A 23,650-nucleotide genomic window follows, 5' to 3' on the forward strand; every position below is an offset into this window, starting at 1 on the left:
TACTTCTGATTGGCTGCGAGTGTGTTTTGGAACTCGGTCCGACACAGTGGTCAAAAGCATTTTTCAAAAATCGCTTAGTGCACCTTTAATAGTGAGAATTGGTCCCCAAACTAAAGTGTGACCAACCTTCGGGTTACAAGTCCGACACTAACGATTAACAAGGGGATCATCACATGGGGTTCGCACCATAAAGTTTGAAAAAAGCAGTAGAGGAAGGGCACGAATTAACAGAGAGAGGTAGTGGGAAATGTTGCAAGCTGAATTCAAGCTTGTATGATCATTATAGCTTAAAAGTTTAAACATAGTATCTTGTTATGCAGTGTCTGTTTGTATGAATCCCTCTTTGCTTCCTCTACAGGAGCAGGCAGGCTCTCAGGAGGAATATGGGATCCCAGCTAATACACTGGACCCATCAATCAGCTGGAAGGATGTGTGCTGGCTCCAGTCTCTATCACGGCTGCCTATAATCATCAAGGGCATCCTTACAAAAGAGGATGCAGAGCTGGCCGTAGAGCATGGCGTCCAGGGGATAATTGTGTCTAATCATGGGGGCCGGCAACTGGATGGAGTGCCCGCAACGGTAAGGCAATCTATCAAAGTCTCAGTAGTTTAGATGTGATTCCCAGCATTCAAACAGATACACCTTGACCTTACATGTCACACAGATAGATTGTCTGCCTGAGATAATGGATGCAGTGCAGGGCCGGGTCGAGGTCTACATGGATGGAGGGATCCGCACAGGCAATGATGTGCTGAAGGCCATAGCCTTGGGAGCCAAATGTGTGTTTATTGGCAGACCAGCAATCTGGGGCCTCGCTTACAAGGTAACTGAGTGGAAAGCAGTATTTCTATGGTTTCTAATGCTTGAAAATCTATTTGAGCCTGTTCTAAAGTTTCCATTAACAAATCGGATGCCTGCATGATATTTGGTGCAGATAAGATGTTCATATACAGTATGTTTTGATCAGGGGGAGGAAGGAGTGAGAGAGATCTTACAGATTCTACATGACGAGTTTCGTTTATCCATGGCACTGTCAGGTCAGTCTGCTGTGTAGAATTCAATGAGCCACGTGTCGCACAACAAAAGAATGGGTCACGTTTTGATGTCTGACAATTCTCTTCATTTCAAATTGCCTCTAATTCTACTAGGTTGCCGAAACGTTGCTGAGATCAACAGGAACCTCATTCAGTTCTCCAGACTTTGAACAGCAAAGAGGACTTTAGTAATTTCTACTTTACCACTGACAGCAGAGCACCGCAAAGATCCACTTTATCCACTATTAATACTAAATCTATTCAAGAAACTACTGTTTTTTAAGTCACATTTAGCAAGAATGACATATTTAAAAATGTTCACAGTGTATGGATGGTTTTAATACAGTATTTGTATTTCAGTAATCATTATTTACAGCACTGCATAAATTCCACGCTGTTTTGACTGAGAGTGAATTATTTTAGAACCTGATGAATCTCCACTCAGTAATTATCAAATGTATTTATATAGCACTTTTTATAATACAAATTTTAAGTAAGTCAGTAATGCACGAAGACAACAAGGAATTTCATTCAAGACAGTGGTTTTGAAGGTGTCTTATGTAGCTGGCAACAAACTAATATGCAATAAGAAAAGTTTCAGATTTTGGAGCAAAGTGAGGTCAGTATGGAACAAATATTGAACATTAAAATATCCAATACGAGATTCTCAGAAGTAAAAAAAAGGTGTGTGTTAAATCAGTATTTATCTGACAATTAATTGCTACACTTTTTCTGTTGACTTCCTACTTTTTGTTAACTAAGTTAACTCGATTTTTCACTCTAAAAATAAACACATGGTACAAATGTATGCATTTATCTCATATTTAAGTGCATATTGATTCTTTCACTCTGCCCTTTACATAAAGATCGTTTGTTTTACAGTAAATAATCAGTACTGCTAGTGCAGCACATGAAAAATGCAAATCTGCTATTAGGCTTCCTCTTTTAACACCGGCTATGGGTTAACCTCATGAGTATCAAACACAACATCAGAGTGCAAATGCAGCTGAGGGAAGAGCAAAGGCTTGACCAGAAGCCTATTATAAGTAACATGTCAAAAGGAGGAAGATAGAACGTTTTGAAACAACATGTAAGGGTGTGTGTGTGCGAGAGAAAGAGAGAGAGAAGTGACACAGGAAGTCAATGAGGTTGTGGTAAACAGACTCTACATACCCATTTGTGTCGACTGAGTGTGATCACAGTGTGATGCTTTGTGCTAAAATGAGAAGACACTTCTGAAACCCCCAGAGAAAGCACCACGTCTCGGTAAGCTCCTTTTATTTAATGTAGTCCATCTTTCCTGAATTTTACCCCACTCAGAAACTTTACATTTGTGTGTCAGTGCTTTGAAGAGGATGGGTAAATATACTTAATAGTAAGTAGTAGAAAAATGTTCAGTAAGTTCAGTATTCAGCTTAAGTTTATCTGCCAATTATTTTGTGAACTTAACTAAAGAAAGACTCCCTCTTTCTATAAACACACATATATAGAAGAGGCCATGTCTGTCTAATCGGCATCACTGTGTTCGTTGCACATAGATGACAGAGCTAACTTCCCCTTTCAGACCTTGTTGTTGGTGAAACTTTTTACTTTGATCCAAATATTGTTCCTGCAGATCTGGTGAAACACTTAACCATTTGTTCTAATTTTTCTATCAGAAATCCTGTAAAGAGCAAATTTGCAAAGACGCAGACACAAAAGACATGGGGTAAGTTCTGACAGTCTTATTAAGTTATTGCATCATAGGCCTTACTTTAAAGGACAGTTTGGACAGACATGTTTTATACTAAACAAATATATTTATGAGCACATAAAATAACATTTGGTTAGTGAACTGTTAGTATTGGATACAAATGGTCAGTTAAATGTTTACTAATTATTATAGAATATTATTTTATCGTAATTAGAGGAAAGGAGGAATATAGGTCTTTCATGTGATTTGACTGTCAAAGTTTTAAATATGTCTTTATTTCAGCAACAGTGGAGAGGAAGGAAAACTGCATCGCAGACTTTCCCGAATAGGAAGCAGATCGCAGAGAGAGCCGCCACGACCCCCTCCTCAAACAGACAAGCCTCCAACAGTGGCTCCTCCAAGCCCAGCTGAGACTGCTCCAAAACCTCCAGAACCTGCGCCAAAACGAGTTGTAATCCCCCCAAAACCTCCAGTGGTTCAAAAGCCCACTGCCCCTCCGAAGCCACAAATACAAGTGTTCAACAGCACAGAGCATGGCGCTGCCATTCTCAAGGTAAGACAAAGACATAAGAAAAGGTAGACACAAACTGCCTAAAACAGAGAAATACAGTGTACTTACAAAGCAACAATGGTGTATTTCACTGCAAATAGTATATATTAATGGCAAATTTTGCCATGTCCCAGGGGTTGGATTGTTTTCGTGGTGATGAGACACTTTGCGATGTGACTCTGGTTCCTGGTGACAGCAGTGAAACTTTCCCAGTTCACAGGGTCATCATGGCTTCAGCCAGTGACTACTTCAAGGCCATGTTCACAGGTGAGTCTGGCTAAATCCAGGAGGAGCAGCTTTAGCTGTCAAACCTAATTAATAATGTTGACAGTTTTTTGCAATGCCCCTGTGGTTTAAATGTGTTACCTTTTTGTAATGCTTCATATGCTTGCTGTTGATCAGCTGATTCTGGTTGAGCCTGATCCTCCTATTTATCCATGTCTTGTGTTTTGTGATTATCACACAAATTTAGGGATGTACAATAGATCTATACCATATTGGTTATTGGCCGATATCAGACATTTTATTTTTTATTTTTTGTTATCTGTCGATATAGGATATTTGATTGTGCATACTCTGTTGCCTTATTTTTACATTGCTAAATTAAAATATACTTTTTAGAAACAATAATAATTTAATAAAACTTAAATGTAATTTATCAAATCATCTATCAAATACGTTGTTATGATGTCTAAATTCCCTTAGCATTTAAAACAATGTTTGTAGACAAACTTTGATAATGGCTTGAGAAAGCCAAGCCTGAAAGTTTAAAATAGTTTAAAACTAGATGGATGGATCCAAAATGTTAATATATGTAATATTTTGTTCAAACGTGTTTATGTATTTGTTCTGCATATTAGTTAGTTAGGTTACCAACGAAAAGCATTTCCTCCTTGCAATATATTTCTCACTGATCCACACTGATCTATTTATTTTTCTTAATTCCCTCTCCCTTTTGGTGTGGCAGGTGGCATGAGAGAGCAGGAGCTGAAGGAGATTAAGCTCCATGGCGTGAGCACAGTCGGCCTGAAGAACATCATCGAGTTCATCTACACATCTCGTGTGAGCCTGGGTCTCGGTACCCTTCAGGACACACTAGAGGCTGCAAGCTTCCTCCAGGTGCTTCCTGTTCTCAGCTTCTGCAACCAGCTACTCAGCAGTGAGGTATAAATCCGTAACATGTGGTGTTTATTCTTCCTTTTGCGTGAATTATTCATCTGTGCATGACGTAATAAGCCAGGTATTCTACATGGCAGATCACTATAGAAAACTGCGTGGAAGTTGAGCGCATTGCCAGAGATCTTCTTCTGGAAGATGTCCAAAGACACGTCCACACTTTTGTGTGTGAGAACTTCTCCTTGCTGGTGCAGAGCGGCCATCTCCTGCAGTTGTCCGAGGCGAGCATAACGTATGCCCTCTCCAGTGACTCTCTGAAGGGTTTCTCCGAAATGGAGCTGTACCGCATCGCCCGCTCCTGGCTGTCCCATAAACCTAGCGAGCGGCGTTCTGCTGTTTACTCTCTGATGCGCCACATCCGCTTCCCTTTGATGTCCCCTGCTGAGCTCCTCCAGATCTCTCAGGAGGACCAGACTGAAGAAGGAGCAGCAAGCAGAGGAAAAGAGGAACGGGAGACGTTCATGCGATCAGACACGGCCTGTGTCAACCTCCTCCTGGAGGCCAGCAACTATCAGATGCTTCCCTTCCTCCAGCCGACGCTGCAGACGGAACGGACCCGGATTCGATCCAATTGCACTCACCTGGTGGTTCTGGGTGGTGTGATGAGGCAGCAACTGGTGGTCAGCAAAGAGCTCAAGCTGTACGATGAGGAAGACGGAGGCACTTGGAGGTCCCTCCAACCTATGGAGGTGCCACGTTACCAGCACGGAGTGGCTCTTCTAGGGGGCTTTCTTTACATTGTTGGAGGTCAGAGCACTTACGACACCAAGGGTAAGACAGCTGTGGACAGTGCGTACAGGTATGATCCTCGCTTTGACCGCTGGTTGCAGGTGGCCTCTCTGAATGAGAAGAGGACGTTCTTCCATCTGAGTGCTCTTAAGGGGAAGCTGTATGCTGTTGGAGGGAGAAATGCCACTGGGGAGATTGGTAAGGACATGTTTTACCAATTACTCTGTACAAAATGTTCTGTCCTGTCTTAAAATACTGTGGAAAAACAGAAAACTGTCTGTTGTTCAGATTCGGTGGAGTGCTACAACTTGAACAATAATGAGTGGACTTTTGTTGCACCGATGAGTGAACCTCACTATGGACATGCTGGCACAGTACATGGAGGTCAGATGTATGTGTCGGGTGAGTATCTACCTTCATGTGAGATCAATGTGAATAGCACATCTATATTATATGTAGTTGTGCATTAATGTGGTAACATCTGTCCTACATAATGAGAGGAGATTTTGTATACTAATTAAAAGTGGCTCACAAAGCATGTGGCCTTAATCCACCACAGTCCTCTGCATGAGTCTAATGAATGCACTGCACAAGGATTCTTTTATTACTCTTAAAAAAAGAAGAAGAAAACACTTTTTGGAGGTCTCTTAGCAACTTTGCAACCTTCACCTAATGGCGAAGTTCCCAGAACTAGAGGCAAAAGTAACATGAAACAGATAACCAGTAAACAGAGTAGCTTCAAGCTCAACTGGGTCACTCATCTGAGGTGAGACCGCAGCCTAAAAAGGGCACTGCATGCTTAATGTGAAAGCATGAGAATGTCCCTACTTGAAGAATCACAAAGTTTTCAAAAAGCATTATGGAAAATAAGGTAATTTGAAGAGAAAAAAATGAATTTGGGGTAATGGGAAGATAAAAAATAATAATATAGAGGCATTTTGGGGTAATTTCCATCACACCAGGATTTTTCAAAAGGCAGTGTACTTCTTTACCAAAGATACAAAAGTGTCAGTAAAAATCATGCTTGAGAAACATGTGATGCTTGAGAAACATGTGATGTGTGAAAAACATCAAGCTGGAAATCACATGTGAGTAGAATGTTTTCATTTTGTGTCATTTTGCATTATTTCAAATGATGCAAAAAGTTTGAAAATATATTATACATTTTATTTTAATAAATAAAATTATATTACACTTAAATTATACATTTAACTATTTTTTACATTTACTTTTATTTTTATAAAATTACACTTATCCAGACTGCGAACAGTCAGTAATTTTACCTCCTAAAAGTTACAAATATAATTTTCACCATTGTCATTTCCACCACAGAATGCAATTAAACACAAAACATCATGTGGTGGAAATGGTGGTGGGACTTTTTCGGACTTCTCCTGTGATTTTTACTTTGTTGGTGGATTGTTAAGTTCTGTGTAAGTAGTGGCCTTAGTATAAGAAAAAGTTCTATACTTCCAGCTACGTAATCACATTCTTTCTGCTGATTTGTGTTTGTTTCTGCAAGAATAAATAAGCTTGTTCTTAAAAGTTGCATTCACCCTTTATACCATCAGGTGGTATTACAAGAGATGCTTTCCAGAAAGAGCTGCTGTGTTATGACCCTGATAGAGACGTGTGGAGCAGGCGAGCAGACATGATGGAGCTTCGTGGTCTTCACTGCATGTGCACCGTGGGCGACCGCCTCTACGTCATGGGTGGAAACCACTTCCGGGGGACAAATGACTATGATGATGTGCTAAGCTCTGAGTTCTACAGCCCTGCAACTGACCAGTGGACAGTGGTGGCTCCCATGCCCAAGGGTCAGAGCGATGTGGGGGTGTCCATCTTTAAGGGCCGCATCTACGTGGTGGGTGGTTACTCCTGGAACAGCAGGTGTATGGTGGATATCGTGCACTGTTATGACCCTGAGAAGGATGAGTGGGAGAAGGTCTTCAGTGTCCTGGAGCCTCTCGGAGGCATACGGGCCTGCACTATGACAGTTCATTGCCCAAGACGTTCAACAGATGAGGCTGAAATACAAGAGTGTCCTCTTTTAACATCCAAAAGCTGAACAGATGGTTTAATATTGTTATTAGCCTTTAAATGTGAGATACTGAAGTTAGCTTCACATTGCCAGTGATGTGTGTTGCAAAAACAGGTTGAATGATTTGATTACTGTACATGCCAATTTATTAATGTCTGAGCTGGGGTGAGGGAAAATAATTTGCTTGTAAAAAAAAAAAAAAAAAAGGGGAGTTAGGGCACCATTATTTGTTTAAATGTGCATGACTGTGTTTAAATGCTGTTCTCTTTCAATACCTGATGCCACATTTGATGGCCACAGTGCTGAATACTGCATCTCTAAATTATTCTGCATCGCTTAAATTTGCTTCAATTACTTTTATATGCTTTGCAAAAAATGTTTTATTTTAAATCAGTTAATTTGTGTTTGGTATCTTTAATGTACATTTCTCTTAACATAAAATGTCTACTGATTCCATTCAAGCAAAATAAATAAATAATATGAATTAATCCTGCACTTCTTTATTTATTTATTTATTTTTCAAATAAGGGCTAGATAATATTCACATACATAGGATCATGTGACACAGAAAACAGCTATTTTAAATTGTATTTAACAATATTACCGTTTGCACTAATTGTGATCACATAAATGCAGCCTTGGTGAGCATAAGATACTTCTTATTGACCCCAAACTTTTAAACAGTAATGAATAATCACGTATGACAAAACAGTTTAAACTAAAATAAGATGTGATCCATATATTGTAAGTGGTTGTGTGTACAGTGCAGAATGTGTCCTACAACCTTGAACGGTTCATGTTTTGGTGAAGTCATCAGACAGATTATCAGAAGACAAAGGACAACAACCCAAGGTCTGTAGACACCCAGAGTAAATGTAAAAGACTATTACAGTCAGTACTGTAAAATTACTGAAGAATGTTCCCTCTCTCATATCCACATAAAGGCAATCTAAGCTGCTAATAGAGGTGGAAAAGTCAACATGATCAATTACCTGATATAAAGCTGGGTTATAGTAAGGATCACTCCAAAAGTAAAGTAACTTTCAGGCCAGTTTGTGTAATACATATGTCGGTATCTAGTAATATTTTAGTAAGATAGCAGTTTTGGAAATAATTTGTATTTTATTTTATTTTGCTCAAAATACAAATACAAACTTGTGAAATGGTTACTATACCCCTGAGTTCCCCTTATGTATCTTTCACAATGTCTATTTGAAAACATGTAAAGCCATTGCATAAAACCTGTTTGGTTTATTTCACGTCAGTAGTGGCTTTCTTTGTAAAAACAGGAACCCTAAAAATAAGCAGAGTGCTGACTAGCACCTTGACACTGTTTTTCAACTCCCGTCCCCAACCCGTGGCATTGAGGCTGTCCTTGGTAATAAGGCTTAAAAATGCACCACCCTCCCAGTCCACTCCACCATTAAAACTCCAGACTCTGCCTTCTGGAACGGTTTCATCATAGTGGCATAATACAAAGTGCTGGCAGGAGTGAAGTGGTGCTGGTGGCAGCTGCCATGACTCTGTCGGGAGATGTGTGTGTTGTGACGGGAGCCTGCGGGTTTCTAGGAGAAAAGCTGGTCAGACTGTTGCTGGAAGAGGAGAAGCTTGCTGAGATCCGGCTGCTGGATAGAAACATCCAGTCTGAGCTAATACAGTCATTTGATGGTTAGTGGATACTTCCATTACAGCATTTCTCATCTTGTATTTCTCCTTTTTGGGGATTCTGTTGGTCACTTTTTGAATTCTTCGGTTTTGTGGTGTCTCTCTATTAGCTGGCATTCTTCATCCTGTTTTGCACTTGAAATCAGCCTTTGCTTGTGAATAATATGACTAGAGATAAGGTAAACTGTTCACATGCCATTATCATCTGTTTGTGTCCTCAGATTGCAAGGGAGAGACTAAAGTGAGTGTTTTTGAGGGGGATATCAGGGACCGTGAGCTATTGAGAAGAGCCTGTAAAGGAGCAGCACTTGTTATCCACACTGCATCTCTCATTGATGTCATTGGAGCAACTGAATACAGTGAATTATATGGAGTAAATGTTGAAGGTGAGAGTTCTATGCTGTTCTTTAGCACATGGTAACAAGACTGAATCAATCTGAGCTAAAAGGAAAAAGACTGATTCAAATTTCCTGAATGAATGTTGTGAGTTTGGTCACAATTTTTTTTACAGTTTAAAAAGAATGAGACAAGAAGAGCGCATCGGTTCCCAACTGGGTGTCTGGGGCCCACTAACTTCCATGGGGGCCTCAAGATGACTTAATAGGACTTAAAACAAGCATTAAATGGGCTAAAACAACTAAAAATTAAGATATTTCGTATTTTAATTCATTCCCTAAACAACATACTTTGTCTCTAAAGAACCAGGATTACCACGGTCTTGGAAAACCTGGGAAAAACCTTGTAAATTAATCACATTTTAAAACGCCATGAGCATTTTTATAATGAATACACATTTGTGTAGGTATACCAAGCTCTAAAATATTTTATCAGGTAGAAATTGTAAGTTAAAATATTTTGTAAAAATCCTTATCCTTAATGCTTATGCAGTAAATCACAAACAACTACTATCCTTGAAGAACACTGAGCTCTTGAAACGTATGGAATCCTGTAATGCAGTTATTTTAATTTCAATTATAATTATTCTAGTTACTTATTTTAATCTATGGACACTGTAAATAATAAAAAAAAAGTTTTGAAAACAAAAGCCTGCAAGGGCCTTCGGTTATAGTTGTGAACCTTGGAGTCAAACAGGTTGAGAACTACTGATTTAAATGATACTTGCATTAGCAAATCAAATAAAACCATCAAAAATTCACTTTGATGATCAAAATATGCCAACACTACACGATATAGTAATCAGAGACAATAAAATAATGTTTGTTTTTCCATAACAGGAACACAGCTGCTGCTCGAGATCTGCATCCAAGAAAACGTGGCCTCCTTCATTTACACTAGCAGCATTGAGGTGGCAGGTCCCAATCCCCGCGGTGATCCAATCATTAATGGCAATGAGGACACCCATTACTCCTCCTGTCTTAAGTTTAGCTATAGCAAAACCAAGCAGGAAGCTGAACAGATTTGCCTTCAGGCCAATGGAGAGCTGCTCCATAATGGAGGTCAGCTGGCTACTTGTGCATTGAGGCCCATGTACATCTATGGACCAGGCTGTCGTTTTACTTTAGGCCACATGAGGGATGGAATCCGCAATGGAAATGTGCTGCTGAGAATGTCACGACGTGAGGCAAAAGTGAATCCTGTATATGTGGGAAATGCAGCCCTGGCACATCTACAAGCAGGTCGGGCTCTCAAAGATTCTCAGAAAAGGGCTGTGATGGGTGGAAACTTCTATTACATCTCAGACAACACGCCACCTGTTAGCTACTCGGACTTTAACTATGCTGTTCTTTCACCATTAGGCTTTGGGATACAAGAGAGGCCCATTCTGCCCTTCCCACTTCTGTATCTCCTGTCATTCCTCATGGAATTACTGCACGTTGTGCTCCGACCTTTTCTGAAGTTCACGCCTCCCTTAAACAGGCAGCTACTGACCATGTTAAACACACCCTTTAGTTTCTCATATCAAAAGGCTCATAGGGATTTTGGATACAGCCCTCGCTATGACTGGGAAGAGGCACGTAAGTGCACTAGCGATTGGTTAGCGTCTGTCTTACCTGCAAAGAGACAACGAATTAACTCGAAATAAATTAAAATCATGTTTAACAATACTGTGCTGCCTGTATTTCTAAGGAGCCATGTTCTGTCTGATGTTTTACAGTAAACTTTCCTTCTAATTAGATCTCCGGTAGTCAAAAAAATTGGCTGTCTAATGTTCTGAATAATGCACGTTTTAAAGTAAAAAAAAAAAAGAAAAATCTTGGAAATTACTTTATATTATGTTTACAATTATCTCACAAATAAAAAATAAATATCCATATAAAGGAAAAAAAGTAGTTGTAATAAAAAGTACTAAAACTTTAACATAATTCAAGAGAAGATTTTATGACTATATTTTCTTTTATGACTTTAATCATGTATTTTAAAATTAAAAAATCATTTCAGAAATGAAGACAAACCAAGTATCAATGCTATTTAGGCACTACTTTCGAATTTGGAATGACTTGTAAATAAACGAATGTATATTGTGGTAATTCATAGGCCTGCCTGTTTGAGTCTGTATATTACTCCACTTGTCTGTTGTTGTTGTTGTAGTGTTGAGGATTTTCCAGTGACCCGTATTGCATGTTACATTGTTAGTAAGTGGCGACAAGTCTTTATTCATTTACTGACAATGGAGAACAAGTCATTTTGAGGAAACCTGCTAAGTTTCGTGAATATTTGATGCGCAGAAAGCTACCAGTAATTTCTAAACTATCAGCCATTTTAACTGAAAGAATGCAGTAATACTAATGTTGTTCACAGTATAAGGAAATCTAATCTTTGTCTATAATTTTTTTTTATCAGTTAGAATGATACTGCATAGATCCAGTTTATTTGTAGAATTATGGTGCACTGGTAATATATGTAGTAGACATGAAAGAGTTAATGGGTTTGCTTATGTCATGTGATCATGGTGAAATGTCAGAAATATCAGTCTGTGCAATAAAAGAAAAGTAGTAGAAAGTACTTCTGCCTTACCGATATTTATTTTTTGTGTCACAAATGCATTCAATAGGGTCCTCACAAATGTCCATAACTTAGTCTCTCCGTGGCAAAGCAGCCATTAAAATATAGTTTGATATAATTATATAGAAATCTGTGAAATTAATAGATCAACAAATGTTATTATAACTTTTATAGGCTATATGTTATCCAAATATCATTGAAAAAAGATTTGTCAGCTTGCCTGGCACGATTAAATATAAGGAAAGAAAGAAAGAAAGAAAGAAAGACTGTCACGGAATTGTGACGTAAGTTAATAGAGGTGCTGATGAGAATGAGAATGCAAATGACAATCCTTTTTAATGGTAAAATTCATGCCTGATGATATTTTCAATTAATGATATCATTTTTGATGTAAATGTAGCCGCGAAGGGCTGAGTTGAGTGTGAAAACTGCTTGATATTAAAATTTATTAAAGCCGTGAAAAATAACCGTCTTGTCCGTCCTGGCAAGCCTATTCACGTAAACACAGTCGGTTATGTATTAAGTGAACCTAAATAGTTGGAAAAGAAATCAGATGTGTCAATATAGTGCATTATGATGCTCAGTTTTTCTCTGTTACCATTTACAAAGTCAACGAGAAGTTAATGCCTAGTAGCAACAGCCATTTTGCAGAAGATGATGAGTCTGGACTTGAACAAACAGCTGATGACGTCTTTCAAGTGGGGCCAACTGATTGTGTTAATTTTACTTCAATCCAGCAAAAACTCTTCTGAGAGTTTTGTGCCAAAGAGGCCAGAGTCCTGCCTCTGGACAAACAATCAAACATTTCATCTGTGAGGTCATAGGTTCACAACCAGCTGCAGAGCAGTGGACCGATCATTTGTTATTCATTGTTATAGTCAAAGCCTACAAAGAGTCTCCACTAGCTACACAAGCTATCACGGGATGGATGCTGGGAATTAATGTCTCTCATGCTGACATGCTTTATAACAGCACACCAGCAATGGAAGGAAAAGCCATTCATCTCACTTAATCGGATATTGTAGCATTTTTCTCAGAACCAGACAATCTGTGTAACAGATTGTGGCTGGATATTAAGTGGATTCCAGGCTTATTAGGGCAGCTAGTTGAAGAACATGCGTTGAAAGGATGCAGAAAGAGAAAGAATGATTTTGCACCCAAACAAGTATCTAACCAGCAGAAACATCTCACTCAGCTGATTTCATCATTTTGATCAAGACATGGCTTGGAAATGGATAAAGGCTTTTGTTTATTTGTCAACGTGTGTCACCTCTGCTGTGGGTAAGTTCAGTTTAGTTCAATATCACACAGATTAAATCTTTAATTGTGGCAGTTCTATTGGGTGAATGCACCACCCAAATTCAAATGATCTGCAGTTTTAGTTAGACGTTTATTTGGAGAAAGAGAAACATTGAAAACTTAAGTTATAGTGTGTCAGTAAGTGGTTCACTGATCAACAGTTGTAAAGTATGTACAGAATTTGATTGTAGTGATTTTAATATTTATAAATCCATTGATTAATTAATTGATCAATTAAATTAAACTAAACCAGAGACAATCTGACCTCTTTAAAACAAATACAGAAGCACACTGATACAAAAAAAAGCATGTTGAATTGCTCTTATTAAAATAAAAATTGCATTGCATTATCAGTGCTTGAATTTTTGGTGCCTGCAATTTAACATGTTTTTAAATTGTATTCACCTTCCAAAGTTCATTTCCAGCTTTTGAAAATAACAGTACCATGTTTATTATTTAATATACAGTATAACGTTTTACTTTACAAATTCAGCTTTACAAAGTCAAACTTACACATCTGGGGACAGCAGAGACAGCAGTGTCTGGTGAATCCAGTGAAGCTACCAATTACAGATTAAAATCTCAAAACGTTTTGACGTTGCATACTCATGAATTCCATGCATACAATTTTACAGGTAATGAGGAAGCTTCCCGAACGAAGTGTGCTGACTTCAACAACACCACGTGGCTGGAATACAGACAGGGCACCAAGCTCCAGGTTCAGTATCTTCTTCTTACACGAAATAATGCAGACTGCGCCAGCCTCTTCACACAGGACTGCCTCAACCATATCCAGAAGCACACGGCTTACTTCAACTCATCACTCCCCACCAAAGTCATAGTTCACGGATACAGGTAAAACATTTAATCGGCAGCATTTTATAATAGGAAAGCAATCCTTGTGAATTTGATTTTACTCAGATGATTCTTTGATATACTATGTTTCAGGGCTCTGGGCAGTAAACCTTCGTGGGTGAGTGGCTTAGCCCAGGCTCTACTGCGGGAAGAGAATGTGAATGTTCTGGTGGTCGACTGGGTCTATGGAGCCTCCTTTGCTTATAACCTGGTGGTTGAGAACTACAAGGAGGTGGCAGTGCAGATTTCAGTGCTTATCAATCAGCTTACGGTAAAAGCCTCAATGTTTTGGTTATGTTCAAGTGTTACAGAATCCATAATAAAATACTTGACCACTGAATACTAAAGGCTGTCTTTTTAGAGCAGTGTCCATATGCTAGAAGTAATAAACATAAAATTGTTCACAATGATCAGTAGACTACACAGAAAACGTATCACAGTAAACACATAGAAAGTACAAGAATAATATAATTTTTGTATAGTACGTTGTATAGTACGTTTGTATAGTACAAATAGTACATTTTTGTTGTTTTGTCCTTTGTAGAAATATGGAAGCACACTGGAATCTTTCCATTTCATTGGTGTGAGTCTTGGAGCACATGTGTCTGGATTTGTTGGGACCCTATTTGAAGGCAAGCTGGGTCGAATTACAGGTAATATTTTAATAAAATTTCTAAAATGCATTAATATACAGTGGAATCCCAAAGTAAGAGATCATATTGAAAATAGGTTTCAAAATCTTCAAAAGCTGTCATTAAAGCAAAAGTGGACATAAATATTAATATAGGCTATTTTAAAATTTATACAAAAATTATCAATAAACAATAAAAATAAATTAATACATAATGACATTTTTTCATTTTCATTCTTATGCTGACAATATGTCATGTTAATTTTTATGTTCATAATATCTTTTGTCAATAAAAGAAATCTATGAAATCAGAAAGAAATGCTGGTCTCAGGCTATATTTGTGCCCTAAATGTTACCTGTATTTTAAAGGGGTCATATGACGTTGCTAAAATGAATATTATGTTGTGTATTTGGTGTAATGTAATGTGTTTATGCGGTTTAAGGTTAAAAAAACACATTATTTCATTATTTCATTATTGTTGCTCCTCTATGCCCCGCCTTTCTGAAACGCGTCGATTTTTACAAAGCTCATCGTTCTGAATGCTGATTGGCCAGCTATCCAGTGCGTTGTGATTGGCTGAATACCTCAAGCGTGTGACGGAAATGTTACGCCCCTTACCATACTGTGATGCGGGCTGTACTCCGCTTCGTCCACGGTGAAAGCCGACCCAGCGATCCACAGCACGACGTTGATGTATTTCCTCAGCGACCAGCAAGGATCAGCTCTAGGAATGACGAAGCGGATATCGTCCTCTTTTGGAAGGCCAAACAAAGTAGTTCCGCTTTCACAACGAAACACAGCATCTCCACGACATGGCGGTGACGACAACAACAATACTGCAGCGAGAATAAAAGTTAGGCTACGCCTTCTTTCTTAGCGTGAACATTTGGGTGGCATTATGCAAATCTTCCCACACAGTGACGTAGACATGTGGGGGCGTGTTTAAACGAGGCGTTTTAGGAGGGCGTGGACAAGTCTTAACTTTTATAAAGAATATCTCTTTGGGTTTGAGACTTTAGTCTTTGCAACTTTAGGGATCTTATCTATGCACGAACAGCTTGTAACACTCCAAAGAGAAAGGAAAATTTGAAATTGCATCATATGACCCCTTTAATAGTCTCTTCTGATTTTGCATAATGCTATGTAATGATGCCACATGCTGTTAATTCTGTTGTGATAAGACCTTTGAAAATGCTACACTTGAGTGGAACAAAGACCAACACTGCACTACACTCAGGTCTTGCAAAATCGCTAGCCCGACGTCCCGGGGCTACAGTCGGCCTACCAAAATGCATCGCCGGCATGCCGACGGGCTATCTTGAATAGTGATACAAAATTCCTTCCTTGATTCGCCTTGTAGTGTTGAAACGGATCGTAGTTCATCATTTGCAGCATTTTAAACCATTCAAGCGCAAGGCAAAAGAGAATCAGTAACGTGAATCTTATTGCATCGTGAGTTGACTGAATCGTTGCATCCCTATATATGCTACTAGTTTTTGCTGTGGTATAGTAGTGTTCTTTAAATAATAAATGTTAATAAAGAAGCATTTTTTGCTCATCAGAAAAATTATCTGATCTGTGACTCAAAATCTGAAATATGATCCGAGCCGTGAGTTTTGTGATCCTTTGCACCCCTACTCCCTTGACTTGTTATTTGAAGAAAAAAATATAATCACTATAGTTTTTGATCATGCTGATTTTTCCGTAGTGAAGTTCAGCCATTGTCCATTTTATTTAGGCTATAGTTAAATTCATTTTGGGCTACCAAAATCTGAAGAATGCCTGCCCGATGGGCTACCAGGGATTTTTAAATTTTGCGAGCCCTGACACTGAATGAGGCTTTCTGACACAAGCAGAGGACTCCAAATGAACAATGAGAAATTGTTATGCTGCACAGCCTTGGCAAGAAAACAAGACCTTGTTTGACCATTCGAAGAGTTTAAGATTTATGTAGAACCCTAAAAGTGTTTAAATTTGAATAATTTAGTATAATACAGAACATATATCTGAGTTTTGTACCCTCAGGTCTGGACCCAGCAGGCCCAATGTTCAAGAGTGCTGATCCATTTGATCGTCTGGATTCATCTGATGTTTTATTTGTTGAGGCCATTCACACTGACTCTGCCTGTAAGAGTGAATCAGTCCTTTGCCTGAAATTATCTACATTTATTTTTATTTATTCAAGAAGCAGTCTAATATTGAACAGGACACGTTTCTTGAAAGATTTATCTTGATTTATTATCTAACCACAAGCGTTCATATAAGTGCCACTGGTGCTATTGTCAGTACCGAAGTATAGGTTATTTGTGCACAACTGAACTGAATATCTGTACATTTGCCAGATTTTGGTATATCTATTCCTGTTGGGCATGTGGACTTCTTCTTAAATGGTGGAATGGACCAAGCCGGTTGCGCACGTTCAAAGTTTGCTTCAAGTAAGTGGACAACAAAAGCTGACCAAACGCTAACTGAGACATTAAGCTAAATGAAATGTACCGCAGCTTGATGCTGAGAATCTGTCAGTTTTTATCTACTTTCCAGTGTATGGTTATGTCATTTGTGACCACATGAGGGCACTGCACGTCTACATGAGCGCCCTGAACAGCTCCTGTTCGCTTATTGGTTTCCCCTGCTCCAGCTATGAGGAATTCCTGGCAGGAAAATGTATCACCTGCGAGGGCCCCTTCAATGGCACATGCCCACAAATAGGTAATCATGAATAAGCAGTATGAAAGGAACATCTTTTTAGAAAGTGTTTCTGTTTATGAACACAAATAGTGTAAAAAATTTGAAAAAGTTTTCCTATTTAATTGTACCAAAGTATTTACAAGTAAACTTAATTCCTTTTGCTTTTGAAATTAATTGCTAAAACCAGGACATACAGTGGAAATTTTCTTAATAAAGTAAAGCAAAAAACCTTTCTTCACATTTTTAATTGACTCTTTAGAGAATGAATTTTTCATAAGGAGGATGGTTACAGTGTTAACCATCCTCTGTAACCATCCTCCAGTTAACACACAGGTCCTCAGTCTGAAGGACTGAATAATAATTCTGAGGGGTTTTGCATGCTAATCTAATCTTGGATGGTTATGACCTTAATGTTCTAGTTCATTTAGGTGCTTAATCTGTCTTAAATTTCTTTTGTATACATTATGGCTTGCTCCAACTGGACAATGTATCACTTGAGGCTGATTATGTAACAAAAGGATAACATTGTTTCAGGCCTTTGATGCCCAAGTGTGCTCCTTCACTGTCTGTTTCTATATGTGTGTGTATTTCAGGCTTGTTAAAAGAACAGTGGGATAACAGCGACTCCCCTGCCAAATCAAGAGAAGGTCTATCTCCTGACCACTGCTACGGCTCCTTATTGTGGTGTGCATATTGTGCATACATATTGTGCATACTTTGTGCATACTGTGGGTATTAACAGCTTTTTAGTAATGATGCATCAAAGTGATCAAAAGTGATAGTAAAGACTTATTACATTACATTATTACAAAAATTGCATTTCAAATAAATGCTGTTTTTTCTAACTTTATATGCATGAAAGAATCCTGAAAAAAATAATAAAATATTAAGCAGCACAACTGTTTTAAATATTGGTAATGATAAGAATATTCTCATATTAAGAATATATCATAAGAATGATTTCTAAAGAATGATGTGACTTGGAAGACTGAAAATGATTATTTAAAGTTGTAATAATATTTCAAAATGTTACTTTTTACTGTATAGTTGATAAAAAATAAATGCAGGTGAGCATGAGACTTCTTTCAAACACATGAAAAAATCTTGACCACAAACTTTTGAACAGTATAGTCACACCCCAAAAATATTTTTGTGTACTGCTATATGTAACAGCTTATAAATGTTCATGAAAAATACAGCCAAATAATCCCTCTCATGCCCTCCTACTCTTTTTCAGCACATCACATCCTAGTGGAATTGAAGGTTTCCCCTTTAGACAAGAATGCTGATGTTCAGCTCACCCTGATCTCCATGGGACACTCTGAGACAGAGCTAAAACTCAAACTGTATGTATTATATTTCCAACAAATCATAACCAATGAGCTATAGCCTGTGTTCCTGTATTGCAGGTTTACTCCTTTAACTGTTTGAATCGTGTGTGAATATGTTTGTACATATGTATTTCAGAAATACAGATGAAATGGTGTATAAAACGTTGACTGCACACCCGGAGCAATTGTGTAAAATTGATTCAGTGCAGCTGAAAAACACAGGAGCACGATTCTACAGACAAGGAGATATTCATTTTGAGTATATCTGCATCTCTGAAGTCCCTAAAACCAGGTAAATGCAGCCTTAACATTTGCCTTTAAACTCTTTTTGTCTTTCTGAGCACTCATTACATGTATTACACTATATTTTGATTTGGACATAAAAAGTGCATGTCCCATGTAACACTGTATTTAATAATACTTTATTTCTGTTCAATTTGCAGAGGGCTGGATCCATTATGTGTTAAGAACATTAATATTGGACGGGGAGTACAATGGTCACATGACTTTGTACAGGTGTGCTAAATTTAAAAAACAACAAAACAAAACACAAAATCGACTTAAGAGAGCTTAAACGTTAACCAGCTTTTAAAGTCTTAAATGAGTGAAACTCAAGCAAAGGTCACACACTAAAACTTGGTTTGGGAGGCATTAAAGCTCACCGACAAAGACATAAATAGGATACAAGGGGACTGAAATGCATAAACTCTGTTAGATATATTTATTGTGTTTTCACAAAATGACTTCTTTTAGCCCTTATACAATGTACCATATGATATTTGTGCACTGGTCCAGAAAGTGATATATCATGAAATATCAGCCAAGAGTAATCAAGTCAGGCATTCAACACTCAGTAGTTCTTTTATGTTAATATGTGTGCTGAAAGTACTGGTTCATTTCCAATGATTTAAATGTTTGGAGTGTTGCAACATTCAAGGTACATTTTAATATTTTGGCACTCTGATTAGTGTTTATAACCGCATACAGCATACTAGATAATAAAAATTCAAATCTGTTAATTTACAATTATTTATAAGTCTTCTCTGCTTTGAAATCTTAAGAATTACATTTTGAACCCACCACTTAACAATTGGCCCCATGAAAATATTTTCACAATATGGTCAGTATACAGAAGATGTTGCTGAAGCATTTACTAACTTCCTGTTATATTATAAAGCAAACACTTTTGTGATTAATCTCATTATCTACATAGTATAACTCTGAAATGCTGTTAAAATTCATTTATGTTTGAAAATCTAATTTGTTGCTTTTACCTTAAACATCCTGTCTCAATTATTCCAAACATATTTAACTACTAAGCACATGCCAGTACAAATAAAAATAAAGCATTTTGAAATCACAGCAATGTAGAATCATATGTAATACAGTACCTGTTTTGGGAGGTTTGCTCTTGTTTTGTCCTGTCACTGTCCTAAACAAAAGGACATTTAATGAATCTTTTACTGTTTGGTGTTAATGTTGTCTTCATTTGTATGAGGGGAAACAGATTGGATGGTGATTTAGTGGAGTAATCGTTCAGATGTTATGGTCTTTATACTGCTGAAACCATTCCTACAGCTTTGGGGTGTCAGTAGGGGCCAGTGGGACACATCCTCTTTGGAATCGAAGTCTTCCTGGAGTATCATCCTCTGTTAGATGTATGGAAAAAGGTGACACATTAAAATGTCATTGAGAACACTGCAATAAATCCTGTAACTAATTTCAACACAACATAATCACATATAGAGGCGTGTTTTTTATCCATCAGTGTAGGTCTCACATTGTTTTTTGTAGCACAGGCTGTTTCTGGACATGATCCATATCTCTCATTCCTTTGGAAACTAGCGTGTGAAGGTCATGTCTCAAATGACAGCGGAACCCTCCTCCCTCCCACAGCTGTTCCACTATCCTGTACCCTACAAAGTGCAATCTGGCCCTTGTTGGCAAAGCCAAGTATTTCAAGAGCGAGGAGTGCTGGATAAACAGACTTGGTATGTTTGGATCCCTGGATGTCCCAAACCATTTCCAGTCTTTCATCTTTCAGTGTATGTAGTAAAATGAAACCAGCCTTCTCCTAAGCATAGAAACTTCTGTCAAAAAACACTGAATATAACTCCAATACCATGTACTAAATAAAACTTATCTCTCACCCAAGGAAGCCTTTTCCTCCTGCCAGAATGGATATGTGTTAAATGAGGACATACCATTGACTTTGTGTTGTGTTTGTTTGTGTTAAAACAATTTTAAGTTAAAGATAGTGTAGTTATTACAGAACCCCATATATATATATATATGCACACACTGTATATTATTATTTTTTATTATTAAAAGCCTAAAATTAAATTGATAAATTCATAATTTTCTAAATAATTATGATTCAATATAATTATATTAACTATTGACATTCCTTCCTTGCATATTAATTTATCAGATGACAGTAAAGTCATCAAAGACATAAATATAATCCAGGTCAAAAAGAAGCATAAACTAAAACAATTCATCATGCACATTCATCACTCTGCATTCTCTTAATCAGTCATTGTTTGTGCAGTTCAGTGTCCAGTTAGTGCAGTTGTGCCTTTTCATGCAAACCAGCCCCGTCAATCCTTACTTGTGTACTTACATTGTGATTTAAGAAGTGTCCCAGTGTGTTAGCGTCAACACCCCAACATTTACTTCAAATAATCTATCTCACTCCCATAGTCCATTAGAGAGCCTGTCATATCAGCAAAGTCCTCCAGAACCAAGCTGGTTGAATCCTCGCCAGAGGGCATCTCTGTGTCTGAGGGCCAGAGCTGGTGTGGAGATTTGGGCACAGGGGTCTTTCCCTGGTCCGGATGGATGTTTCTTGCATCTGAGCCCTGGTTAGATGGTTCTGGATCACCCGTCACGACTGTAGCATCTCCTTGGCTCCCCCTGGGCGGTGAACTAGCACTTCCACCCTCATTGCCCTGTGGCAAAGGGGCAAGGACATGGTAGAGACTGGGCAGACGGATATCAAGACGCACACCACTCTTGGCAAACAGCTTGTCATTGAGCGAGTACAGTTTGTCAGCAATGTCACTTCCGAGCATGACTGAGAAAAGTCGGGCAATGTAACAATCCTTAGACAGCAGAAGGTAAAGCCGACGTCTGCGCCAAGAGATGTAATGGCAGTCCGTCTCTGCGGTTAGTGTCACCTGTGGTCAAAAGGGTCATGGGAAGTTTAAGGGCATGCAATATTTCATGGTTGTATGAACATAGAATAATTTTGCTCAATGGCACGGACTAAAAGATTTTGCCATGATGTACTTGATCACATTGGTACTAATTATAAAAATGGTATGTTATCGTACCTGGAAGTTCCCTTCCTCTGTTGGTCTTAGAGACTCCCATTCTGGAGAATCAAGAAACTGGTGAGGGAAGATATAATGGAGAAACTGACCTTCTAAGGACACTCTAATCCTGTAAAAGCAAAAGATCTGGTTTGAAGCACATGCTAAGTTCTTAGAAATGTACTTTTTGAATTCATGATGGTTTCATATGGATTTGAAAAACATTTGTCCCATTTTCAAGAAGCATGAAATAAAAATTCACTGTAATTGTACATTATTAAATGTTAAAATGTTACACTCGGCTATACATTACAATACAGAAAAAAGATCTGCCGCTACTTCTGTTTTATCGCAACTTTAAATTTAATGACTGAAGATCTAATATGGTTTAACCATCAAGTAAAAGGTTATATATATTTTTTTTTTTTTTTTTTTTTTTTTTAAACAGTGTACACATCTTAATAATTATTTTCAAAAAAACTTTTAAAACATTTTTCAAGTTAGATATCACAAATTGGGAAGTTTCACCCCATGACATTTCACAACTTGACCTATCCTTGCTATTCATAAAAAGGTCAAATAATCTTATATTTTAAGAGACTTATTGACCTTGACACAGTCATGAGGTCTCCAGGGGTCCTCTCTATTGCATCATTTCCTGAGTAATATTTTTTTTCTTTGTCACATGATGGCACACAAAAGTGTTTTTTTAAGCACTGAAGAAGTTTTATTAAAATATTTTATATAATAATAAAATGTCTTATGTCTTACTACTACTATAATTGTAATGAACTGTATTAATTACATTTTTAATGATTTTTTAAAAATTAATTAATAGACAGGACAAAAAAAATACATTATTTACCCCCCCAAAATATTTTCATGTTAATTATTACTCTATAAGACTGAGAACGCAGCCTTGGTATTGCAAGTTACTGCAAACATTGAGATTAGCTCACCTTCAGGAAAATAAGCGATAATAGTGTGTTTACAGTAAGGATAGTGTTAAGAGTACCAGTTCAAGATCAATCAATAATCCAGAGAACCATATGAGAGTCTACAACTCTGCCAAACATTCTGTTTCTCACCTGCCAGAAAGAAGAAAAGACAACTGATCAATGGGTGTCTTCCCCTCGACAGCATACGTCTCCTCAGCCGCTAGAGAGAGCACTTTGCTCTCACTGGCAGCTGTGATCACCTTGAACACCTGCACAGGTACATCCAGAGGCAGATAGACCGCTGTGTAAAGCGCAGAAAGCTCCTCGTTAGCTAAACCGTCCTGCATCAGCCGAAAAATCAGATGACACACCTGGGCCAAACACTGCAGCATCAGCAGCAAATTCCAGAGGAAGACATCAAGGCCACACACTGTCAACCAGCCCCACAGTGTCAGACAGAGGAAAGCAGGAGCCAAAAAGCTGAAGATGTACAGAGCCCCATATGCTCCACTACCACCCATATAGCCCAAAAAAAGAATGGTGTTACCCAGATGGTACATGGCACCTTCGGTGCTGTTGGTCCATCCATTGCAGAGTGTGTGATTGTAAATTATAGAGTCAATCAAGATAGAGTCGCCACTATTCATGTTTTTGGCTCTGTTGTCTTCAATTCAATTCAATTCAATGGAAATAAAATTTTAAAAAAGAAGAGTGTCATCAAATACCTTGTTGGAAAAAGT

The 23,650-nt window shown here is 38.0% G+C and overlaps 4 protein-coding genes and 1 pseudogene across 6 annotated transcripts in view; 4 read left to right on the forward strand and 1 right to left on the reverse strand.

Moving 5' to 3' along the window:
• LOC107658196 (hydroxyacid oxidase 2-like) overlaps positions 1-1,205 on the forward strand; it is a 3,542-nt gene extending 2,337 nt beyond the window's left edge. Inside the window, exons 4-7 of the mRNA XM_016446657.1 lie at positions 359-580; positions 666-824; positions 969-1,038; positions 1,150-1,205. Of these exons, the coding sequence (XP_016302143.1) occupies positions 359-580; positions 666-824; positions 969-1,038; positions 1,150-1,205 (507 nt within the window). The remainder of the gene's footprint in view (positions 1-358; positions 581-665; positions 825-968; positions 1,039-1,149) is intronic.
• Positions 1,202-7,701, forward strand: LOC107658242 (kelch-like protein 9). Of its 3 annotated transcripts, none has more exons than XM_016446712.1 (8): positions 1,202-2,301; positions 2,694-2,743; positions 3,011-3,281; positions 3,413-3,545; positions 4,246-4,442; positions 4,535-5,381; positions 5,472-5,585; positions 6,755-7,701. In XM_016446712.1, exons 2-8 carry the CDS (start codon positions 2,739-2,741, stop codon positions 7,249-7,251), a joined length of 2,064 nt encoding a protein of 687 aa, XP_016302198.1. In that variant the 5' UTR covers positions 1,202-2,301; positions 2,694-2,738; the 3' UTR covers positions 7,252-7,701. The 3 variants fall into 3 exon arrangements, with proteins under 3 accessions (XP_016302198.1, XP_016302199.1, XP_016302200.1); XM_016446713.1 differs by having other exon boundaries at positions 3,017-3,281; XM_016446714.1 differs by lacking the exon at positions 1,202-2,301 and having other exon boundaries at positions 2,357-2,743; positions 3,017-3,281.
• A 986-nt stretch (positions 7,702-8,687) lies between these two features.
• Positions 8,688-10,820, forward strand: LOC107658243 (3 beta-hydroxysteroid dehydrogenase/Delta 5-->4-isomerase type 1-like). Its single transcript, XM_016446715.1, is given in 4 exon segments — positions 8,688-8,892; positions 9,111-9,275; positions 10,125-10,648; positions 10,650-10,820. Coding segments are annotated over 4 exon segments (936 nt in total). The 5' UTR covers positions 8,688-8,741; the 3' UTR covers positions 10,746-10,820.
• A 1,925-nt stretch (positions 10,821-12,745) lies between these two features.
• LOC107658245 (phospholipase A1 member A-like) lies at positions 12,746-19,657 on the forward strand (annotated as a pseudogene).
• A 41-nt stretch (positions 19,658-19,698) lies between these two features.
• Positions 19,699-23,580, reverse strand: LOC107658244 (popeye domain-containing protein 3-like). The gene is made up of 4 exons (XM_016446716.1): positions 23,061-23,580; positions 21,994-22,102; positions 21,282-21,837; positions 19,699-20,307 (listed from the first exon to the last, which is right to left on the reverse strand). The coding sequence occupies exons 1-3, from the start codon at positions 23,555-23,557 to the stop codon at positions 21,331-21,333; spliced, it is 1,113 nt and encodes a 370-aa protein (XP_016302202.1). The 5' UTR covers positions 23,558-23,580; the 3' UTR covers positions 19,699-20,307; positions 21,282-21,330.
• Between the last annotated feature and the right edge of the window lie 70 nt (positions 23,581-23,650).

Source organism: Sinocyclocheilus anshuiensis, unplaced genomic scaffold (genome assembly GCF_001515605.1).
Source record: "Sinocyclocheilus anshuiensis isolate Anshui unplaced genomic scaffold, SAMN03320099.WGS_v1.1 scaffold263, whole genome shotgun sequence".
Classification (NCBI taxonomy): domain Eukaryota; kingdom Metazoa; phylum Chordata; class Actinopteri; order Cypriniformes; family Cyprinidae; genus Sinocyclocheilus; species Sinocyclocheilus anshuiensis.

Bases quoted from the DNA above. Each gene is read 5' to 3' on its own strand.
- LOC107658242 (XM_016446712.1), top strand. The intron at 3,282-3,412 runs GTAAGACAAAGA...GCCATGTCCCAG, and splicing joins ATGGCGCTGCCATTCTCAAG to GGGTTGGATTGTTTTCGTGG. The intron at 5,382-5,471 runs GTAAGGACATGT...TCTGTTGTTCAG, and splicing joins AAATGCCACTGGGGAGATTG to ATTCGGTGGAGTGCTACAAC.
- LOC107658244 (XM_016446716.1), bottom strand. From the start codon at position 23,557: ATGAATAGTGGCGACTCTATCTTGATTGACTCTATAATTTACAATCAC. The intron at 22,103-23,060 runs GTGAGAAACAGA...TTGCTTTTACAG, and splicing joins TCTTTTCTTCTTTCTGGCAG to GATTAGAGTGTCCTTAGAAG. The intron at 21,838-21,993 runs GTACGATAACAT...TTTTGACCACAG, and splicing joins CAGAGGAAGGGAACTTCCAG to GTGACACTAACCGCAGAGAC.